Below are 20,090 nucleotides of genomic sequence, written 5' to 3'. Positions count from 1 at the left end.
GATGAAGCACCAAGACGCCGATTTCCAAGATCCACTGGTCCGCTGTGGTCTTTTCTGGTGGGACAAAGTCCGGTAAGGCTGTGCGGCTCTCACCCACAGTGCGGCTCCGCGTCTCTCGGTCACCTTCCAAAACCGCGGCTGTCTTGTGGCGACGTGAGTGGTGCGCCAGAGTGCGTGCGAGTGACTGACCGATAGTCTTTCTGAGAGAGGAGGAGAGGCTGGATATAAACAGCATCCACACATTCGGGCAACGCCGTCCAGTCACCCAGAGTAGCCGCCTCGCCTCTCGCTCAGCTCCGCAGACCCATGCAGGATGCCCGGGGAGTGCCGGGGAGTCCTGGTCCAGCTCAGCCCGAGTTCATGACGCTCTGGGCGGCCTCGTCATGCGTCTCCTGCCCGAGCCCAGCGCCCAGTCCCTCCGGCTCCTCTTCCTCTTTATCTTCGTGATGGGGGTGGCCCCGTCCCCGGCTTTGACGGCCGGCTGCCCCGACAGATGTGTGTGCGACGACCAGCTGGTGGTCCAGTGCGCCGGGCAGGACCTCGCCGTCTTCCCCAACGATCTCCCCCTCGCCACCCGGCAGCTCATCATTTCCAACAACCGCATCGTGGACCTTCCTGCGCTGCAGCTCAACTACCTGTCCGATTTGGTGTATCTGGACTGCAGCAACAACTCTCTGAGTGAGATCTCCGAATCCACCTTTGGGAACCTCCGGAAGCTCGCCTACCTGGACCTGTCGTTCAACTCCCTGTTGCAGATCGAGGACCGGACGTTCGGGCCCCTGGCGTCTCTGGTGATGCTCCGGCTGACGGATAATCCGAGTCTCGCGGAGATCCACCCTGATGCCTTCGCGGAGAACGTGGCTCTGCAGGTCCTGGATGTGAGCCGGAACAACCTGACGGTCCTCAACATCAGCACCCTGATCGCCCTGCCGGCGCTGCGATCTCTGGGGCTGAGCGGCAACCCCTGGAGGTGTGACTGTGACACAGAGGATCTCTGCCTGTGGGTGCAGATAGAAGGCTTCAAGTTCCAAGGTGAGGATGGATGGACGGGGTGTTTAAAGCTGTTAGAATCTTCACTCACTCACTCACACACACACACACACACACACACACACACACACACACACACACACACACTGGACCATGCACACCAGGGTGGTAAACATAAGATAAAATTGTTTTAGTGCTGTATTCTATGATGGTGTTTGTGGAGTGTTTGTTGAACTGTTTGATCTTCATTTGCAGAAAACTTATTTCTGAGAAAAAAAAAAAAAAAAACATCGTGTGCTGCTTGTGTTAGGAGTGTCGCAATATACCGATGTTGAGGATATGTGTTTTAGGCCTGTTTTAAAAAATCCTAACCCTAAATCCTAATCCTAATCCTAACCCTAAGTAGTACACGGTTCTGTTCTGTTCTTGTTTTGTCTCCCTCCCCCAAAACGGCACACACACACACACACACACACACACACCCAGAGAGATAGAGCTCACACACCTGACTTGGTTACAAATTCTCTCGCCACCTCCCTACGGTCGTGGTTTGAGTGTGATTCATTCACCAAGCATAGACAACACGCACAATGAACAAAGTTAGAGAAGAATTTGACTGACACAATATTTGACATAATATGTGATATTTGACAGAATATCTGAAATCATGACAGCCCTGGCCTGTGTCTTTCCCCAAATTTTGCTCTCATGCCCTGGCCTGGTATACCAGCAATTAGGGCTGTGTAGCTGCTGGACTCTAGATGTTTGTCTGGCAATGGGATGTCTGTGCATTCTGGCCAATAAACACAAAGTTTCTCTGCTAAGACCACGAGCCAAAGACGCTCCAAGGTCTTATCATTTGTTATTGTCACATCAACTCATTTAGCTAATTTGATTGTGGGCGCTCAGTCAGTGTAATGCCTGATGGTTGGCCACTCATTGTACTGTTGCTCTCTCTATGAGCCTCTCTCTCTCTTATACACACACACACGCAAGCACACACACACACACACACACACACACACACTCACACACAAATATCTATAGATGGGCACAAATATTCTCCCATGCATGCTCACACATGCCCATTCACATGCAGACTCTCTCTCTCTCTCTTTCACTCACTCTCTCTCACTCTCTCTCTCTCTCTCTGTCTCTCTCTCTCTCTCACACACACACACACACACACACACACACACACACACACACACACACACACACACACAAACCGAATCTAGAGCTAATGGTTTGACCCCAGAGTCAGAGCAATCTGAAGATTTCGTTCCCCTACTCCGCTCTGCAATACAATCTCCTCAAACTGCCCTTCACGTCTCAATAATAACTCAAGTTTACCACAACAAATCTGCAAATGCATTTAGGTTTGCACTTTACAGCAATTACATTTATTCAGAGCAGCAGCAGCAGCAGCAGCCACCTCAACTGTTAAACATCGAGCGAGGGACTCAATTAAAATGACTAAAGAAATTACAAAGCACAGGCCCAGCGACTGTCATTGTGAGGATTTTGTGATGGTTTGAGCTCAGACGATCTATCTCATCGCCCTTGCTTTTTACAAACCCCCTTGTCCCTGTTTTAATTGAGCTTAGTACTAAGCTGGTTAAGTGGGTTAGGTCTTATAGCAATGTGGCCTCACTTATAATAGATGCCTTTAGCAGCTGATGTACATCTTAATGATGTAACAGCGCTGTCCCTGCATGCTATGTATGTCTGAATCCTGCAGTCCAGGCTTGGAGATAACTCTGAGCGGATCTGCAGCACTGGTCACAGTCGTGTCCTTTTGTACCTGTTTCCTCTGGCTAGCACCCCCTACTCTCTCTCCATCTTTCCCTCTCTCTCCTTCTCTCAGCACCTGGTTGAGCTGGTACACCCACTGCCGTATGCTTTGGCCCTTCAGTCCAGATGGTTAATGATGGTGCTCAAAAAAGCTGGACTCCTATGCTCCCATTAAGTGTGGTGTGCACATGTATGCTGTGTATGCTGTGTGTGTGTGTGTGTGTGTGTGTGTGTGAGCGTGCATTTGTGAGTGTGAGTGGGTGTGTGGGTGTGTGTCAGTGAGTGACTCACTGCACTCAAGTGTGTGTGAGTCAGTGTGTGTGATCTCTAGCTGGGTTAGGGGGAGACCCTTAGGGGACAGCCTGTGAGAAAAGGCAATGAGATTAGGGGAAGCGTGAGACGCAAAAAGAGGAGGAGATGAGGAAGTGCACTGAACGACAGCAGTGCCCAAAACTTGTTACCCACCCTCTCCACTTCTTTCCCGTCCCGTTCCGGCATACTAACGAGCTGACACGCACACACACACACACACGGACACACACACGCACACACGCACATACACTCTCTGTGCCACTCTGCCTCCTTTGCCTCCAGAAAAACATCATCACTGCATTTCCCTGAAATGAGCTCAAAACAAATTTTCTGTCACTGCTTTGGAGTTGTAGGTGATGCAGCACAACACAACAAACTCACAGCTGGTGGTCTTGGAAGCTCAGTGTGCCAGCATGTATTTAACACGCACACAGACACACACAGCGGGTTTAAATCCCGGCTAATAACTATGAAATCCCAGCTAATGTATCTCTCTCACTCCTCTTACTTCCTCCCTGCTCTACACTTGTAAATGCTACTGAAATAGCAGAGGAAAGTAGCCTGCATCGTCTCCTTAAAAAAACAGTAAGGATCACATGCATTAGTCTGATTGTTATTGGGCAATCCTCAGAAAATGCTTGGACACATCAGATCTCTGTACAAACTCTAATGTCAGGTACATAGAATATATATATAGTGCTGAGTTTTCAATAAACAGGGTGAATTATGGGCTTTTCTGAAGAGTAAAGCTTTCTCACCCTTCTTTTCTTTCTCCCCCTCTCCCTGTCGCTCTCAGATTAGGTGACAGAGACATCTATTGATATGGCAGCCATAAACTAGTACAGTAACCAGTATGACAGAGGGAATGGGGTCAAGTGAGCATGTGTGTGTGTGTGTGTGTGTGTGTGTGTGTGTGTGTGTGTGAGTGTGTGTGTGTGAGTGTGTGTGTGTGTGTGTGTGTGTGTGTGTGTGTGTTGAAGCATGTACTGTATTTCTGTAGATACGGGAAGCCCTCCAATCTGACTGCAGGGCTGTGAGTCTAATGTATAGAGATTCCAGCTGTCACTAGCTCTCAGAGTGGATATGAATCAGGTGCATGCGTGTGTGTATGTGTTTATTAGTGTGCCTGTATGTGTGCAAACACACCACATAACTAGCCCAAGACCCTCCATATTGCTTGTGACAGCATTGGTTTTATTTACTACATCCAGTATTTAAAAAATTAGAGGATAGGTTCAGGATTTTAAACACAGGCTGCTCTAAAATGTTGATACCCATCATTTACAGCCATAAAACCTAACCCCATTGCTAGCTTTAGTAATGAGAGAGACACCGCTCTGCTGCAGCATCTGGCTAGCCTTCAACACAATCCAAAGGGGCACTCAGTTTCAGCCTTAAAACCCATTATAAATGTCCTCTTTGAAAACAGGAAACACAATACAATTGAATACAAGGGCTGAGACAATATCCCAATTCAATACAGTCACAATACTTTGGTGCCAGTTTGATAGCCTGTGTGTTGCTCTTAAGTATTGTGATTCAATATTATGATTTATTTTTGTTTGCTTTTTTGTGGAAAAAATTGAATCATATACCTTTTAAAACTGTATATCATAAGTCATGTTTCCAAAAACAATGCAAGTCATCAAGTATTCAAGTATTTAAGTATTTAAGCATTTACACATTGCAATTCTACAAGTATTGTGTTTCAATATTGCAATTTATTGCAATTTTTGTCTTTTGAATTATATCGAACACAACAAAAATGTTGGAAACATTGCTTTACAACAGGTTTCACTTAACATGTATGATAAAATATTACCTTGTAAATATCCACATTGTTCTGCTGCTCCCTCAGCTGATGCTGCATTCACTTGAACTTGGAATTTGAATTTTCAGCTTGTAAACGTCCAACCTGCGACACCATGGCCTCCACAGTGACATATCAAGAAAAACAGATGCTCTTTTCTTTCTCCTTAAAAGAAAATTCAGAGTTTCTTCTTCATGTGAGCATTAATTTATCCCAAGTTCACACTATGAAGGGCATGTTATTGCAGGTTGGAAATTTATGCCCTGTTGTGTTGTGTTGAAGGCAACATTTTACTATGGCCTGGGGTGAAAAGTACTGAAGTTATCATTTGAAAGTCTCCAGTTCTGCATCTTTAGCTGAAGCACTAACCTCTTAACTGGCTTCTGTCTGTCTCTTTCAGTTCTTGTCTTTGAGCCTGTAGCTTTTTATGTCTTTTTTTATCTGTACTCGCTTTCTAATGCCTGTGCTTTGAGTTGTGCAATTAGTTTGTGTCTGTGTGTTAATGTTTGTGTGTGGCGGTGCACAGTGTGTGTAGCCGAGACATGTGTTGACATGGGTTGACTCCGGCAGCCACCAAAGTCACAGTGTGGCCCCAGGACAACAAGGAGGGGAGGATAACTGGTGCCATTAAGACGCAACAATAATGAGACAAGTGTTTAAAGAGAGAGAGGGAGCGAGGGAGGAGAGAGAAGCTACACATAAGGTCACAGATGCAGCTGTAAGAAAAAGGGAGGGAGATGGCCAGAGTGAAATAAGAAAGGAGGAGAAACAAAGATAGGCAAGTGTTTCTTGAGTAAATATTTGCGTGAGAGGAGAGGGAAAGCGTTGGTAAAGGACACAGAAAATTGCAAGGAAAATGGCAGGCTGGGGTTGCAAACAAAAGTGCGTCCTGTCAGTGTCCAAGGACTGCAAGTTGTCTCCCAAGCCTTGTTGCAGCCAGTAGACAGGTGCTGTTCGGACTGAGGCTGTGGCTTGGATATGGATGCATTTTCCTCCTCTTCCAATACCGTAGGCTATCTTTCACCTCCTGATGTACTTGGCTTGCTACATTGGTGATCTAGGAAATTAAGCATGTTCAATGACCTACCGCACTCACTATAAGTTGATTTTGATAAGTGTGTCGGCTAAATATCTAAAATGTCTGTAGCTCTACCTGTGCTGGCAGTTTGTGGTGTCGTTGTGGTTCCAGTGTTGGGAGCAGCAGTTTTGGCTGCTCGTCAGTGCCCTGGCCAGCTCACAGACCCCAGGCAAACGGCCAGGAGAGGGGGCCAGGCATGGGGCAAGAGTTAAATATTCATAATAAGAGAACGAAAAAGAGGTTGACGAGTTCAGAGAGAGAGAGAGAGAGACAGAGAAACAAAGAAAGAAAGAAAAAGAAAGAAAGGGGAAAGAGGGGACCAAGATTTCACCTTTTAGATTAACAAAGTGAATTTGAATGGCCGTTAATGAAAGCAAATTGTAAATTAATTGAGAGATGAGAGGAGAGAGACCGATATGGCGCGACAAAAGAATGGAGGACGGAAAGATAAGCTGAGACAGAAAGGCCTTCAGAAACCGGGGAAACGGATGAAGATGTACTTTGTGGCAGAGAGAAACAGAGATGGAAAAGAAGGCAAGAGAAAGACAGACGATGGAGGGCCCTCGGTGCCCCAGATCCATCAATCAAATTCATTAAAACATTCATTATGACAAGGATACATCGATTCAATTCGAAACAGGTAGCTGATACATTATTAATCAGCTGGAACAATTTAACGATCCCATCTGGTGCAGACTTGCATATCGAATGCTACTGGCCTACTTGTTTACTGTAGCCAGGATGGATCTGGTGCGTCTCTGTGTTTTGAACAGAGACGCACCAGTGCTCTGTGAGTTGGAAACCAAGATAGATGTAATGTTTGTGTGGGTGCGTTTGTGATGTGATCACCTGAGGCAGAGTGGGGAAGTAGCTCAGGTGTGTATGTGTATGTGTGTGTGTGTGTGTGTGTGTGTGTGTGTGTGTGTGCGCGTGTGTGTGTGTGTGTCCGTTTGTGTCCGTTCACACAGCTAAACAACATGCGAGCCAAGAGAATAAAACTGGTGAAGAGAGGAGAGAGTGTGAAGATGACAGCGCAGGACTGAGAGGAGCTGAAGGACAACAGAATCAGATGGCGGGGAATATGAAGTGATAATCATTAAGACATAGGGACACACACAGGGAGAATAAATAATATGCTAGAGTGGGAATGAAAAAATGAAAAAGTGAGATGCGATAAAAAAGAGCAAGAGAGAGCAATAAGACAGAGAGTTCGAGGGAAAGCGGAGAGAGCTGTTGCTATCTGACCTTCACTCTCTCTACTCATCCTTTGCCAGAAGAAGAGGAAGAAGGGATCATATGGAGAAATGATGGAAGGGAGGATGATGGTAATCTGACTAATGCCATATTTGAGCGGAGCGGAGTGTGAAGGCGTGCGTTATTCAGCCCTAGTGGATGTGATGGAGAAAAGGTCAGCTATTCTTAGCCAACCTCACTATGATGTGTTTAGCTGGCTAACCGGCGCGATAAAGAGCAGAGCTTTTTCTTTCAGGCACTTCAGCTCCGCTACCAGAGGTTTATTTAGGGCCTAAAAGTCCTGAGAGCATAGCCGCTTCTGGCACTGAGAACATCGCAACACTTGCCTGTAACACTCGTGCATTCACATCCGACACTTAGTGGTAGGTCTAAATAATGATGCAAAATCCCCTTCCAGATGGAGGTCAGAGGTCAGGATGAGCTACAGAACAAGATGATTCTGTGGCTTTGTCTCATTTGCAAGGAAGCTTTGGATCACTTTGGTATGTTGTCAGGACCGTTCCTTATTAAGAAGGTATTTAATTCAAAAGGCTACGTGAATTTAGAAAACCTAACAAGGAAACATCACACGACTAGAGTACAATTCCACACAGTTTCCATGGTGTCACCTGTTGTCATGGTAATCAACCCCTTTGTCATGGGTTTCAATCATGTAGTTAAGCCTCATGAGCGCTTTATCGGGATGAACTTCATGCAGCACACTTCCATAATATCCATAATATATCATTTATAGAGTTGTCTTGATTGAGGTGCTAGGATGGGTTAGGCTGCAGCAGGGCGAATGAGTGAATGAATGAGTGAAAAGGCATGCAAGGGTGCAGTGCATTACGCTTGTAACAAAATGAAGAATATATTGTTTGATGTATATGTCAAACCCGTGATATGCGCATTCAAAGTAATCAAAATAACTTTTAAACTTTGGTCAATATCAGTTAAACTAAACAACTAAAGCAAAAGAGACATTTTTTTTATCATATAGCTTCTTGCGAGCACTTGAAAGCTATTTCTTCTCGCCGTCCGTATGTCACACACCTGTTTTTGTTTATACTGACAATGGGCGAGTGGCAATTGCGGCATTTAAACTCAAACTGCGGCACCTTGTAATGTTTTTCCAAGTTTCTCATCACTAAAACCCAGCACTGAGTTTGTGTTATGTATGGTTATAAATTATGGATATCAACATTATAATATGGCCTGACTTGAAAAATATTAAACCTATCCTTCAATGTGATGACGTATTAAAAATTTTCAGACAGAAAAGTATTTAAAATGTTCCAGCCTTAAGTTTGTATATCGGGGGAAAAATGGATGGTGGAGAAATTTGGTTCTTCTGTTTCTTATTTGACGTGGGATTTCCTCTTTGCCAAAAGAAGGTGCCTTTAAGGAAAGCATCCTGTGTGTCCCATCTGATGGAGACAGTTGCAACCTAAAAGTTTATGTTTCCCACCTAGAAATGTCTTCTTCCTTGCATTTCAGACAGAACCAATGTCCTGCTCAAGGGCACCTCAGGAGGGCAGGTGGTTACTGATACAGAGGCTTCAACCCAGGCTGTTTGGATGGGTGGTCACTGCTGATCATCACACCACCCTGCTGCACAGAGTGCATACAAATGCATACAAAAGTAGTTTTCTCTACACACCCATGAACAGATAGAAACCACATAAACAAACCCATGTGCACGTAAATATTCAGTTCAGTTCTTATCTAGATCGATTAATTCTCTACGAGTGTATCAGACTTCCTCCCCCTTTCACCTCCTGTATGTACAACCATGCAGATTACCATATGCATCGGCATAATTAGTCTGGTTATAAATAGTTCTGTTTACTGCCCCGAAGGTTAATACCTCACAGCCCCAATCACCTGTGTGTGTTTGTGTGTGCGTATTTTGTGCGTGCAAGTGTGCATGCATGTGTGTGAAATGCATGAAATCGAATTAAACCTGCTGTTTGCTTCACTGTGGACTATTTGATGTCTGCGGATGTGTTTACATTCACAGTGTATTGCCAAAAGCCTGGAGACAATTGTTATTCCGCTACTCACGGCTCCTTTGCAGAGCCGTGTTTGTGAGGAAGACAGAGGGAATCGGCGAGGGGGTTAGACAGAGAGAGAAAAGTTCATGAAAGAGTCAGTGATGTTTTTCGGGAGTGTCTCACCCCCGGTAGCCCCAACTCCACAGAGGTTAGGTCGGTGATGAGCCCTGATCTCTGTCAGTGTGCCGGTACTGAGCTTGGAAACCCTCCAACTGATGATTTGACACCGAGACTCTGTGGTATTATCTCAGTTGCAGCAACTCACACACACTGTCAAAGTACAAATGTAGACAGAATTTATGCGCATATGCAGGCACATTTACATTTTTGCTTGCTGAATAGCTTACTTACACGGTGCAGTATGCAAAATGTCTGATGGCTGATTTAAGTGAGGACCATTTAGACATGCAAAAAAGTGTAATAGTCACGTAATTTTTCAGCGAGTTGGACCAATGATAAGAACCACAGGCTTTTATTACATGTTTTTTGTACACACTTAAGTTGTCCCTCAGTAGTTTCGCATAGTGCACCTTTAAACCTGTAAATGTAGTCGAAATAAATGTATGCAAAGTTGTTTATGTGTGTCTGCGTAGTGTATGTGTGTTAATGAGTGTGTTCCTCTGATTGCTGTGTGTTTATTGGCAGTGTCTGCTTCCTTTAGTACTATTTATGTCCCTACAATTTTGGCCTGCACTGTGTGGCTTTGTGGCTGGTCATTTAAAGGTGGCATACCTCACGACACAACTTGCATAGTGTCTCAATGACACCACCGGCCACAAGCCTGCTAATGTTACCATAATACTGTGAGATCACACCATGTGCAGCCACCAGATGTAGCAGAAAACACTGAACAGTTAGGTGGCTTCTGAGCTCTCTTCTGTCCTGTAGTGTGTCTAACCAGAGAGGAAAGACATGTAGATCCCACTGCTCTAACCTAACTATATGAATTCAGTCCACCAGGATACATTTGTTTCCAAACATATATACTGTCTGGCTTAGACCAAACTTATGCATCATAAGAGGGCACATCCTGCCTTAGCACTGCGGGATTTTCCAACCAATACCTTAAGGGGGCAGAGCAATATGGCAAGTGCAGTGCAGCAACCATAAAACATGTAAATTCTCCCATGGCTACAGCCACTGTCCCGAACAGGAGACATTCAAGTTACTGTGTGGGAACAAAGAGGGCACACACACACACACACATCTGTCTCTCTTTCCTCTCTCTCCCCCTCTCCTTATCTATCTCTTTCTCTCTCTGTCTCTCTTTCAAACACACAAACCCCCCATCACATATGCGCACGTGCCCGTGCGCGCGCACACACACACACACACACACACTCTCTCTCTCTCTCTCTCTCTCTAACCTCAAAATGTCCTGTAGTTTAGGTCCTGCAGCACTTGTCTCCTCACGCCCCTGTCCTAAAGAATGATGCTGTGAGTGACATTCATTCTAAAACATATGTTTGCTTGAGTGTTTTAGGTCACTGTAGGCCTAATGAACTGGATACAAGGGGAAAAAGAGTCAGAGGAGAATGGCAGTGACCCAGTGATAAGTGTTTGAAGCCCACTGGGGCCACACAATTCACATAATGAAGGAGATTACCAGAGTCATTTAAAGTTAGAGCCCATTTACTACTGTCTATGTCTAGTTTACATTTACTGCTATTGTTTTGCAGTGCATGATGTTTGTAATTGGATTTTTTAACATTTACTTGTTTTTTGTCATTTTAAAATGCACTGCATCATGTTGAACCTAGTTTAAAATTATTTGATGTCCTGGCCAAACAGCATGTTTTTGAGGCATTTTTTTTCTGGCAGAGTTTTCCATTTCATCCTGTGGGTGTGAGGTGATTGACAGTAAGCAGTGCAGAACATAATGCGTGCACTAAGATGAAAACTCTCAACTCAGGCACAAAGAAATAATGATAAGAAACTTTGGAAGTGGTTTTTGATTTTGCACAAAAATGAATGGAAGCAGTCGTGCACCCTGACTAGCTGACAACCCCTGCTCCTCTAAACAGAGCTTGGGAACTGACATCACTCCATGGGAGAGAAGTGCTCTGCGCTGTGGGATAGTGCCGCCATTGTTGTAGAGCAGTGTCTTTTGGTTTCCCTTCGGATTGTATGCATTAGATGTTGTTATACAACTGGAAGCATGTTTGGAGACAATGAGTTCAAATGCTAAATGCTGCAAATGTGCCTAAGTGGAAGGATTTCAGTATTTTATTTATTTATTTATTTATTTTCTTTAAACTGAAGGGAGCCAATCTAGACAAGTTATGATGCACTGGCTAACTGGATTTAATCGGAAACTGAGAAAGAATGGACATTTGGAAATCCAACAACTTGGAATTCACCTCTCAAAGTCCTATTTTGATAATGTCTTAGTTAAACGTCTTTGATCATAAAGAACATCTGATTTCATATAATGTGCGAAATAAAGTATAAGCCCCCAGTGTGCGTTTGATAAAAGTGTCTATTCCAGGCATATATCACAGAAAACATGATTCAATAAAAGTCATCGTGCCACTGAATCAAGGGACAGACAAGGGAAAGAAAATGTCAAGGGCATTGTGGCAGAGTGATGGCTGAGTGGCTTCCCAGCCTGAGTGATAGAATGAGTGAGAAAACACAGTGACAAAGAGACAGACGGTAAAATAGAGACAAATGGGGGGTGAAATATCCCAGGTACTGTCACAGTCACCTTTTCATGTTTCCAACTGATACTCAAACTGATTTTGTCCGGTTTTAGGAGACAGTCGGGAATTCTCTCTAATAAAAACGCATAATGTCATATTTCTGAGTAGTAAGATTGGGATTTCACATTATTGTCTCTGTCACAGTCTGCTTGTCACAAGTTGTTTTAATACAATACATATATATTTCTCTCTGTTGTTATCATATTTCTCTCTGTTGTTAGTGTTATTGTATTTCTGTAACCGCACTGAAGCTTTTTTTGAGGTCGAAGCCATTGGTTGCTCGCAGGTTGCCAAGGACTAGGTAAAAACCTGGGAGCAGATCATTTACGTCACACACTGCTGCTCAGCATGTCCACTATTGTTATGGTTTTTCCCCCATTCACATAGTGCTAGCGCCAGGCAGAGATAAAGACAATAAGGATATTTACTTCCCTCTCAAGAATAAATCATCAGTGTGGAAGTATTTTGCATTGCAGAGAAAAGACAGGTCATCCAACAAATCAAGTGCCATATGCAAACAATGCCAGTACGACATAAAATACTCAGGAACATCACGAAGCTGCCAAGTATCTAAAACAGAAACACAGTGTTGTGATAGAACTGATTGTGTTAAATGGGCATAATGATATCATCCCGTATCAGTAGACCCCTGAATTGAATCCAAATGAAATTGTATCGTGGCTGACTTTGTGGTCTATCATATCATTGTCAAAGGATCAGTATACTATTGTATTGTTATGAAACTTGTGATTTACACCCGTAGGTTGGACGCAGACTGTGAAAAGGGCATTTATGTGAAAAGCTGTGCATTTTCCCCATTGAAAAACCACCTTTGGAAGTGTAAGGATGTGGCTACGTCATGATTTATCACATCTGTTACGAGGCCTGGTTTTTCCCTTCAAGCCAGAGGTTTAGTTGACAAAAGTCCAAGCACAATTACAAGACACCTGTTTCTGAAACTGTGGGTCAGGACCCAGAATATGCCATGGGGGTGCTTTCAGTGGGCCCCATCTGTGACGGCGAAATGAACAAGAATGGTAATATCTTCATCTTAAAAGACACAATTTGGCATTTGAACCCAGACTGAAACAGCTTCAGATCTCCTACTGTAGTCTGCCACAACTGGTTTGTTGTTTTTACAGTTTTCTTGATTTGTCAGTGTAACATCGGGCCTCACCCTGAAAAGAGAGCAGGCAATGCTAACAAGCAGGCAAGGATTACAAACACAGTGCTCAGACTGGATAGTTGGAAGGTCCTTTAGATGGAAGCGGAGAAGGAGGAACAGAGATTAGGCCCATATGCCTTGAGGGACTTGTTTGCTGTTGTGTGCGTCTGTACACTCAGCTCTGTTCCTGGCTGTTCAGTGCTGTATTGTATGGGTAATGGACAGCAGCCCCAGCATACACACACAAAACACATATACAGAAAAACACACACCTGGCCTGAGGCAAGCTTGGCAGTGTAATAAGCTGAACGGAGCGGATCGGCCACCCAGACCAGACCATCACAGATGGTGACGGCAAGGAAAAGCTGTGTGAATTGATGTGCTTCACAGAGAGAGAGAGAGAAGAGAAAGGAGTAAAAGGGAGAAAGAGAGGAGCAGGAAAGGTTATTGAAATATAGTGGAGGGAGGAGAGAAAAAAAGTTAAAATGACAAATTTGGGAGGCCTCTCCCTCTCTGTTGACCTCCTGTCCCTATTCTGAGCGACAGTTTGGGGAAAAGTATGACTGTGTGCCTGCCAGGTAAGTCAAGTGCCTCTTGTGTCATCCTCCGTTCATCTGTTACCACTGAATAATTGTAATCTTAAAGCGCAGGATAAGCACATCACCAATCACTAATCACCATAATGACTTGCATAATGTTCCCTGCTTACTCAATAACATAATACCCCTGGCCTTATGTTCTATTTCTGCTTAGACAGGAAAGGCTTAAGTTGACTGTGGTATGCACACACACATGCACACAAACACACACATGCGTAAAACAGCCGTCTGATCCACTTTCTCTAATTCCCTGGGTAGTGGGCATAATCCTGACCTGTAATAACCTCAAGGTACCTGCCCAGCACACACAAGTGCATACACACTCATACAAATGCTTCATCCATAGACAGTGCTGTCCTAAATAGCCTTTAAAGAAATAATCTCATGTTTTGAGCAAAATACCCTTTTCGATATGATTTTCACAATTTTTTTTTTTTAATCCGAGATTTGTATTTCAAATGCACCTGATATGTTGTGTAAATAAGACGGCTACAGAGTTGTAGCTTTAAGTTTATTTTTTCACTTTGATGGAGTTAGGCTAATAAATCCCATAGATTTCAAGTGTTTATGCTAAGCTAACACAAAATGTTACCCATAGGAATGGCAGAAAGGATAGCACTAGACATTGTTGTATTCCTTTAAATGCAAACTAGATTATCATTGACTTCTATGTAGGAGCAGCAGGAATTGCAAATCTCCTCCCACACACGTCCCAGAAACAGATACCACCTTCTTACCCATCCCATTGAGTTACTGGCCTGTAATTGACAATTGACACAAACAATAGAGATGAGTGCACTTGTTAATTAGAGCTGAGGCCCAACATCTAGTGAAGAGCTAATAAATCACCATGCAAAATACCGTAATAATTCAACTGCTTTGTCATTTGCTTTTGTGGCTCAAGTGAGGTGTCATCCATGAAAATGCATGAAGGGAGCAGTGGGTGGGGAGCTTGTGAAGGGCGAATGAGTGAGTTTTGAATGCCATCTGGGGAAGTATTGATCAACAACCTTATCTACCCCCTGCAGATATACTGTGGTCATTTTCTGCTGTGCGGCTGTGAAAAACAAAATGTATTTTCCCTTTAAAACAACCAGTCGGCTAAATGAGCAACTAGCCCCCATGGCTGACAGAGCTCATCATGACTCCCAGCAGAAATATAGGTGTAATCCAATCACCGGACTCATCTATTTTTGGGGTTATGGTGGGGTTCGTTCAGAGAGCTCACTGTCAAGACAGAGCTGTTGAGGATTTGAGGTTATTTGTGTTTTGCATATACAGAAAATGTTGCCAAGTTCCTGTTCTTTAGTGCACAAGTAAGGCATGGAGAACATTGGTGCAGTATCGCTGATTTTGTTTCATAATTCCCTCACAACATAGTTTTTCTGTATCTGCCCCTGAGCTGCTGCTGCTGCTCTGTGAAGCCCTGGCAAGTAGTCTGAGAAATATAGATCATATCAGGCCGCTCTCGCCCTCCTTCCCCCATCACTCACTTCCTTGTTCAGACCTTTGGCTTTATTGGTAGATGAGTGCAGTTTAATTAACACTGTTAACTGCAATAATCCATCAGCAGAGAGGACTGCAGCTTGCAGCCAGATATGATTCCCTCTACCTTCTTTGCTCCTTTCCTCCTCGTTTGTCATCTACCTCCCCTCTGAGGTCGCTCATGTCTGTGGTTATATGTATGTGTATGTGTGTGTGTGTGTGTGTGTGTGTGTGTGTGCATGACTGTGAATAAGCTTCTGCTTCCCTCTCTGAGAGCCCTCTCCCATTGCTCTTTCTGTCTGTGCATTTGTTTGTCTATCTCCATATCTCCCTTTTTTATGCTTTCATCTCTCTCTCTCTCTCTGCTTCACAGCTTTAAAAGTGCTGCCTGTCGGTGTGTCTGTCCCCGTCTGTCTGTCTCTCTCTCTCTCCTCTTTTGGCTCCCTCATCTCTCATTGTTCAGAGTTTGAAAGTTCTCCTCTTTCCTTTTTGGAGAGGACAAGTGCAATTAAGCATGCAGGCAGAGAGGGAGTGAAGGAGCATGGGAATTGAGGTGGGGGCGGGGGGTGGTGGGGCTGGTAACAAGAGATGAAGTGAGATGAAATGATAGAGAGCGGCGCATATCCTGCTCTCTTCTTTCCTCTGATCCGACCATTAGATAGATACAGAGCGAGTCCTCCCCCTTCTTCCTCTTTATAGCACACTGCATTCATGCTAATTAGTAATTAGCATATGTGGTGGTAAATGCTAATGCCGCAAAGTCATGGTGGCAGGGTGAAAACATGCGGCAGGGTAACAAAGTGAACGGGGAGACCATCCTCATCTGTGTGCGTGTCAAACATCTGCCCTGCTGAAGTGTCCTTTAGCAAGACACTGAGTCCCTACCGGCTGCAGGACTGAGATTTTACTTACAGGAATAAATGAAGCATCACAGCATCATTACGTTATTTGAAGCTCAGTGAAGGGACAGTGGATTGGTATCTGTCACATCATTTCTGAGCCTCAGCTGGCCTGCTTTGGATCAAACTTGGGGGAATGATAGATTTTGACTTTGGACTACCATAGTGTCACTACCATGCCAACAGGGCCCTAAGCTTCATCCCAATATCCCAAATACCGCTGGGTCAAATTTGAGCAACCTTTAGGAAATGATGCATCCTGACATTGATAGCCAGTATCGACAAAATTAAACTAATCGGTCCACCACAGCGCCACCAACAGTCCAAAAAGTACCCAAGCCTCCAGCAGCAATGTTTTAAGGCTGGAACATCCTTCTCTGTCTGCATGTCAGCGAACATACACAGGTGTCATTCAGAGACATTCACGTGGATCATTTATTTTATACTTGCACGGATTGCTACATGTCCGTTTTCGCCCCCAGTGAAAGGAAATTGTGTTGTTGCATTTATATTTTCAAACCGAATCTGTGAGGTGCTTTTCTATCTGCTCAATGTTCATTCAGTGTTTCTGTTACATCCTGATCCTGGCTACTGACAGAAAGTAGGACAATTCAACCAATCAGCTCGTTTGAGACTTGTCCATGTCCATGTCGGCTCCTCTGCGAACCTCTGCTGCTAACAATTACCCACAAAACCATTCTCTGCGTAGCTCCGCTGAGATGTTTACCTGCATCTTCACAGATGTATAATTCGAGATTTAAACATCAAACATCACACGTAAGGAAACAGTTATACCCGGGGGACTTGCAGCGATCGCTGGAGACATCATGGTCACTAGCTATGGTCACTATTTATCATAAAATGTTGGAATTAACTGCAGGCAAATATCTAAATCAAGTGAATAAAGGTGCATTTCCATAATATCTAAGCAAATAAAATGTGGATTTCCATGGGTGCCAAATGTGATGTATCCCATAACTGTTGCTATTTGTTGTTGTGGACAACTAGTGTGTTTGCCAGGTGTGCCTAGTTTTGCAAAGAAGCACAGAGTCTATCAACATAGTTCTAGTTGCGCTGCAGTGCTGTTCCCCACCTAATATCGCTGTTACAACCTTTACACACGAGACAAGGGGACGTCTTGATATCTTAATCCTTCCACCTGCTTCTACCTGCCGATGCTGCCACCAACTGATCATGTGATTAAACGCTATGCTCATATCTAGGTTGTATGTAGCAAATGTGCTTCCATCGCAGATTGTTGCATTTCTCTCTATCAGATCAAAAGTTTATCCACCTCAAGCAAACATATAATTTTTATTTTTTTTTTAATTCAATACAGCAAAATGTGCATAAACAAGGATTGATAAAAATGTGTTACTGCTGACTATGTTGAGTGTTTTCAAGAGAAACACAGCAAAACCTTTGTTTACACAATTCAGACATGCATATTTAATACCATACTGTATTCAAACTGAGCGAAGTTGGTATGCCTGTGTGTCTGTTTTGTCTCTCTGTCCCCAGGTGGTCAACTGTTTAATTTGTCTCTACTGATTATCATACTCCTCATTAATATCAGCTGATGTTTTGTCAGGGAAAACATTCATCTCTTTATCTTGTTAGAGCTAAAGAGGGATTTGTTTGTGTGCAATAATGTGTGTGAGGGGTTGGTTGGTTGCTTCGCAGTGTTGTATGTTCACCCTCGTGTGTGTGTGTGTGTGTGTGTGTGTGTGTGTGTGTGTGTGTGTGTGTGTGTGTCTATGTGTGCAGCATAATAATGTTGCCATGTCCTAGACACCCAAGACCTGCATTACCCAGAGGAAATCTATAATGTCTCAAGGGATCATTTATCACAAAGGTTATCACTGTATTGTTAGTGACTGTTTCTGTGTGTGTGTGTGTGTGTGTGTGTGTGTGTGTGTCTGTGTCTGTGTGTGTGCGTGCATGTGCATGCCTCCTGCCTTTTATACCTTTTTCTCTGTCGTAATTACATTCTGTTTTTTCTCTCCCACTCCCTCTTCCCTCCTCTCCCTCCATACCCTGCCCTCCTTCTTCAACCTTACATGCCACTTATTCTGCTTCTGTCTCCTTTATTCTCGATATTTCCCCATTAATCCACCCTCACTTTTCATCTCCTCGTCCCCTTTCCCTTTAATTTTCAACTCTTTCTCTTTCACTATCTCCCCCACCACCACCATCACCACCGCTGTCTTTCATCCTCCTCCTATGTTACACCTTCCCCTCCTCCTCCCTCCCATCTCTTCTCCTCCAGACGAGGGCCAGACGGTGTGCCAGGGCCCTCCCGAGCTGGCGGGCCAGCGGTTGGCAGAGGTCGGCATGCAGCTGCGGGCAGACTGCCACCAAGGCCTGGGCTACTGGGACTACCTCTTCTTCATCGCTATCGGCTTCGTCATCTTCTCGGCTGGCACGGTGTCGGCCTGGGTGATGGGTGTGCTCATGGTGCTGTACGAGCGCTACAGCAAGAGGAAGAGCGAGGAGCTGGACAGTGACGACGAGGACGACAGAGGAGGGATGGGCGGAGGAGGAATAGGAGGGAACCAGGGCAACGGGGACCTCAGCAAGCCGGGCATGCAAGTCTGACAGACTGATGAGGAAGCAACAGGAGGAGGGAAGTGCAGGAGGGAAGGAGGAGAGGACAATGAGACCAAAGGCTCTGTTACGAACCCTGATCTGACTGTCTCTCTTTGTTACAGGTTTAGATAGTGACACAAAATGCTCTCCAACCTACTGGACAGAAAGCACGCGTCTGTGCGTGTGTGTGTGTGTGTGTGTGTGTGTGTGTGTGTGTTTGTGTGAATGTGCTTTTGAGAGAAAGAGAGAGACAGACAGACAGAGAGCAATAAGTGGGAATATGCCTTCACTTCAGGACTACAGAATGACCTCTGAAATTATTGAGAGCAATAACACTCCCGCAACTACACACACACACACACACACACACACACACACATTTACTGCCCATCTCAGCACAGATACTCTGCGGAGCTGGTTTCTCTGGGTGGGTGGATGTACCTCCATACCATGTGAAGTGCTCTTGTGAACCACCTTGTAAATGGCATACACTGACCTTGGGTCATGTGAAAGGGACACACATGCTCACACTTGCGTGCACACACTCACACACGTAAACAAAAGAAGGAATCGGGGGTCACAAAGAGAGTGATGCCTTATCTACACTTAAACAATAAGTGGGAATACCAGTAAATTTCAGCCTTACAATAATTTGTCCTTGACAACGTTTTCTGGATCATAAGGTGGTATATATAATCTGAATGTAAAAGCTAAGAAGTAATCTGAAGCCACAAAGTCAGTTTGGCTGCAAATGAAGAGACTTCATATCACCACTATCTTTGAGAAAGAGTTCACAAAATGGAAATAACATTCTGAAATTTAAGGGTATTCCCTTTAAAAGACAGGGAGAGGTCTGACTTCTACCTGTCGTGACACTACATGACTGTATCTTATCTTGTACGTACTGTATGTGTGTGTTTATGTGTCTGTGTGTATGTGCTTGTCCATGCTGTGAGCCACCTATCGGTAGCTTCTTATTCCAGTCAACATGGCATCTGGCCAGCTGTGCTGGTAGATGTGAGCCAGGCTGATGGTGGCAGCCTGTGAAGACAGTGTTAGTGCCACTGAGTCAGTAGTGAAGCCAGCGGTGACGCTACACTATATGACTGGGAGCCTCGCTCAGCCGACCTCATATTATAGCTCTGCACATACAGGTCCCAGTCTATAGCCCAGCTGTCACTCTGGGACTGGAGAGTATGTGCATGTGTGTGTGTGTGTGTGTGTGTGCGTGACTCGAGCTTGTGTGTTAAAGTGGGGCAGGACGATCACAGAGCATCTCTTTGAGCAGCATGGACGAGTGATTCATGGGTCTAGACTGAACTAACCCTTCCTCCCTCCCTGCTCTGCTCCCACCACGTCCATCACGGGACGAATCGGCAG

General features: G+C 44.5%; 1 protein-coding gene across 1 annotated transcript; it reads left to right on the top strand.

Moving 5' to 3' along the window:
• Window positions 1–383: 383 nt before the first annotated feature.
• lrrc52 (leucine rich repeat containing 52) lies at window positions 384–18,916 on the top strand. Its single transcript, XM_030050006.1, has 2 exons — window positions 384–1,032; window positions 18,391–18,916. Exons 1-2 carry the CDS (start codon window positions 384–386, stop codon window positions 18,717–18,719), a joined length of 978 nt encoding a protein of 325 aa, XP_029905866.1. The 3' UTR covers window positions 18,720–18,916.
• Window positions 18,917–20,090: the final 1,174 nt, after the last annotated feature.

This window comes from Myripristis murdjan, chromosome 4, assembly GCF_902150065.1.
Source record: "Myripristis murdjan chromosome 4, fMyrMur1.1, whole genome shotgun sequence".
NCBI lineage: Eukaryota > Metazoa > Chordata > Actinopteri > Holocentriformes > Holocentridae > Myripristis > Myripristis murdjan.
Note: the sequence above shows the minus strand (reverse complement) of the source record. Positions and strands in the feature narration are given on the sequence as shown.

What these genes read in the sequence shown, in the direction of transcription:
- lrrc52 (XM_030050006.1), top strand. Translation starts at nt 384, where the DNA reads ATGCGTCTCCTGCCCGAGCCCAGCGCCCAGTCCCTCCGGCTCCTCTTC. An exon ending in AGAAGGCTTCAAGTTCCAAG is followed by an intron (nt 1,033 to 18,390) that starts GTGAGGATGGAT and finishes CTTCTCCTCCAG; the next exon opens with ACGAGGGCCAGACGGTGTGC.